Source organism: Parasteatoda tepidariorum, chromosome 4 (genome assembly GCF_982258835.1).
Source record: "Parasteatoda tepidariorum strain Cologne lab strain chromosome 4, Ptep-v5.0, whole genome shotgun sequence".
Lineage (NCBI taxonomy): Eukaryota > Metazoa > Arthropoda > Arachnida > Araneae > Theridiidae > Parasteatoda > Parasteatoda tepidariorum.
Window position 1 is genome coordinate 93,466,106 of NC_141758.1, and position 3,187 is coordinate 93,469,292.

Consider the following 3,187-nt stretch of genomic DNA (forward strand, 5'->3'; position numbering starts at 1 on the left):
TCTGGAATCAGTTTAAGCGCATTCACGACAGTAAAGATTGTTTTACGGCAGCCAAATTGGCTTACCATCGGAAACAAGAACTAATTATGAATAAGAAAGCTTGCCTTATATGCCTTAAGTTTGAACATAAAGCAAAATATTGTAAATCAAGTGTGAAATGTCTAATTTGTTCTAAGAGACATTGGTCGATCATGTGTGCAGAATTATCGCCAAACAAGCACGAAGTAAAAGATGAGAGATTCGAGGGAGTGCCAAAATGTAATACTTGCGAATTCCTGCTGTTCTGGAGAGATATTCCTTCAAACTTTAATGGTAAATATTGAGAGTAAAGAAGGAAAATGTAATATAAGAGCATTAGTTGACACTGGTTCTCAACGCTCATATATTCTGAAGAGCACTGTTGAGGAACTGAAATTTCGCCAAATTGATACTCAAACATTGATTCATAACTTATTTGCAGGGTCAAAATCATGCAGCAAAATTCATAATCTTTTTTCTATTAAAGTTACCGATTTGAAAAATAGTTATAGTTGTAATATGCAAGTTTTGGATCAAAATAAAATTTGCACTTTTATTCCACGACTTCATGATGGACCTTGGGTTCAAGAAATGGTACTGAAGAGCATCTCACTTAGTGATATTGAGAATCACGAACAGCCTATTGAGTTATTAATTGGATCCGATGAAGCAGGAAAACTTTACACTGGGAAAATATGCAATTTATCGTATATGGTTTAACTGCAGTAGAAACTTATTTAGGATGGGTCATTATGGGCAAAATGAAACCCTCAGTAATTGACGCCAATCATTCGAATATTTTGATTTCTCTATTAACTCAGAACACTGTCATAGAAAACCTTTGGAAACTTGAAGCAATAGGTATAACAGATGCACGTGAAATAAAAGATCAAAAGGAAATAGAAGACGCAGTTCAAGTGTACTTCGAAAGAACAGTTAAATTGAATTCTGAGGGACGGTATGAAATTTATTTGCCGTGGATCAAAGAAGCGAACATATTGCCTGACAATAGAAAAGTAGTCGAAAAAAGATTACTATCTACTACAGCAAAACTTAACGAAGCTAATAGATTTTTCGACTACAATGCAGTTTTTGAAAATTGGTGTAAAGAAGGTGTTATAGAAGAAGTCCCTGAACAACTTAAAAGCAATAGTGCACATTACCTTCCTCACAGAGCAGTTTTTAAAAACAGCTTGACAACTCCGGTGAGACCCGTTTTTCTGCCAAACTGAAAGGATATTTTTCATTAAATGTTTGCTTAGCCAAGGGGACAAATTTGCTGGAACTGATACCCGTTATAATTCTAAAATTCAGAGAAAACAACATCGGGGTAATTTCCGATATAAAAGGCGCCTTTCTTCAAATTTCAGTAAATGATAAAGATCGTGACTACCTACGTTTCTTGTGGTGAAAGGATGATAATCAGACAGAAATAAAGCTTTTCCAACATTGTCGTGTTGCGTTCGGAGTAAACTGCAGTTCGTTTCTGCTTGGAGCAGTCATCAAATTTCATTTGAGACAGTTTGACTCTGAAATTGCCGAGAAGTTATTATATTCTTATAATATGGATAATTGTGTCTCTTCAGTGAATACTGAAGAGGAATTGTGGAACTTCATCAATAAATTGACCGAAATGATGGTCAAAGGAAAATTTGACTTAAGATGCTGGGAGCATACGAAAATACATAATGATGAAGATAAAGATAAAGCTGAAGTAACTGAAGTACTTGGATTACTATGGGACAAGCGAGAAGATTCCTTATTTTGTGATGCACCAAAAATGTAGATGAAAGAAATGACAATCACACAGCGCACAGTGTTATTTATAGCTCAAAGAATATTTGATCCAATTGGATTTAACTGTCCAGTCACATTGATACCAAAACTGATTCTGCAAAGAAGTTGGCAAGAAAAACTAAGTTGGGATACCGAATTAACAGAAGGTTTGAAAAAGGAATTCTTAGTTTGGCTTGAGGATTTACCTTTATTATCATCAGTAAGAATTCCTCGCCAAGCTACAGCAGTTAATAAAATTGCGTGAATCAATTAGAAGTGAATCGCAAGATGAAATTAAAGTGCAACTTTTACAGGCAAAGTCAAGAGTTTCTCCACTGCGAAAAATTACGATTCTAAGACTTGAATTATTTGCTTGTTATTTTGGCGCTAAGTTATCTGAATTCGTCACGAAAAGTTTAACTCTGGAAATAAATGAAACATATTATTGGACGGATTCAACAACTGCCTTGTTCTGGATTAAGAAGAAAGACCTTCCCTGGGGAACATTCGTTTGTAACAGAGTGAAGAAAATACGCGAATGTAGTGATCCCAAGAATTGGAGACATGTTCCTGGTATTAGTAATCCTGCTGACTTGCCATCTAGAGGATGCACTGTTTCAAAGCTTCTAGAAACTAAATGGTGGGAGGGACCACTTTGGTTGTCCAAGTCTAAGAAACAGTGGCCTTATTCTAACCCAATAGAAAATGAGGAGGAAATATACTTAGAGCAGAGAAAAACCGTTGTGGCAACTCTTATCTGCGAGAACACTGAAAATTCATGGATACTAGCATATTTTTCGAGTTACATAAAAATCTTAAGAATGACGGCATGGATTCTAAGATTCCTTAAAAATGCTCAGAAAACAAGAACCGAACGAGAGATTGTTGAGCTGAAGTTGTACGAATTGAATGAGGCTGAAAAAGTATTAATGAAGCAGATTCAGCAGACGAAGATGGAGCAAGGTTAAAATCATTATGCGTCTTTAAAGACGAAGAAGGTATCTTAAGAGTAAGCACCATGTTAACTGAAAGAGAAGATTTTGAAAGCTTTATCAGTCCTATACTGCTTCCAAGCACACGTAAACTTGTGGAATTAATGATTTTTTACATGCACGAAAGTATGTGCCATGCGGGGATTCAGTTATTGATGTCTAAATTAAGAGAACGATTTTGGATTATAAGAGCTCGTAAGACGATTCGCAAAGTTTTAGCTCGTTGCGTGGGATGTAAAAGACACCAAACTACGAAGATCGAATGCAATCCAGGAGTGTTTCCTGAAAACAGAGTCAAAGATGCATTAGTGTTTGAAATAACAGGATTAGATTTGGCGGGACCTTTGATCCTTAGAGAAAAATGCAAAGCATGGATAATTATATTTCTGTCTACAGAGCCA

The 3,187-nt window shown here is 35.8% G+C and overlaps 1 protein-coding gene across 1 annotated transcript; it reads left to right on the forward strand.

Moving 5' to 3' along the window:
• Positions 1–1,813: 1,813 nt before the first annotated feature.
• On the forward strand, positions 1,814–2,762 carry LOC147812027 (uncharacterized). The gene is made up of 2 exons (XM_087162298.1): positions 1,814–2,014; positions 2,109–2,762. The coding sequence occupies exons 1-2, from the start codon at positions 1,814–1,816 to the stop codon at positions 2,760–2,762; spliced, it is 855 nt and encodes a 284-aa protein (XP_087018424.1).
• Positions 2,763–3,187: the final 425 nt, after the last annotated feature.

What these genes read in the sequence shown, in the direction of transcription:
- LOC147812027 (XM_087162298.1), top strand. Translation starts at nt 1,814, where the DNA reads ATGACAATCACACAGCGCACAGTGTTATTTATAGCTCAAAGAATATTT. An exon ending in ATTTACCTTTATTATCATCA is followed by an intron (nt 2,015 to 2,108) that starts GTAAGAATTCCT and finishes CAACTTTTACAG; the next exon opens with GCAAAGTCAAGAGTTTCTCC.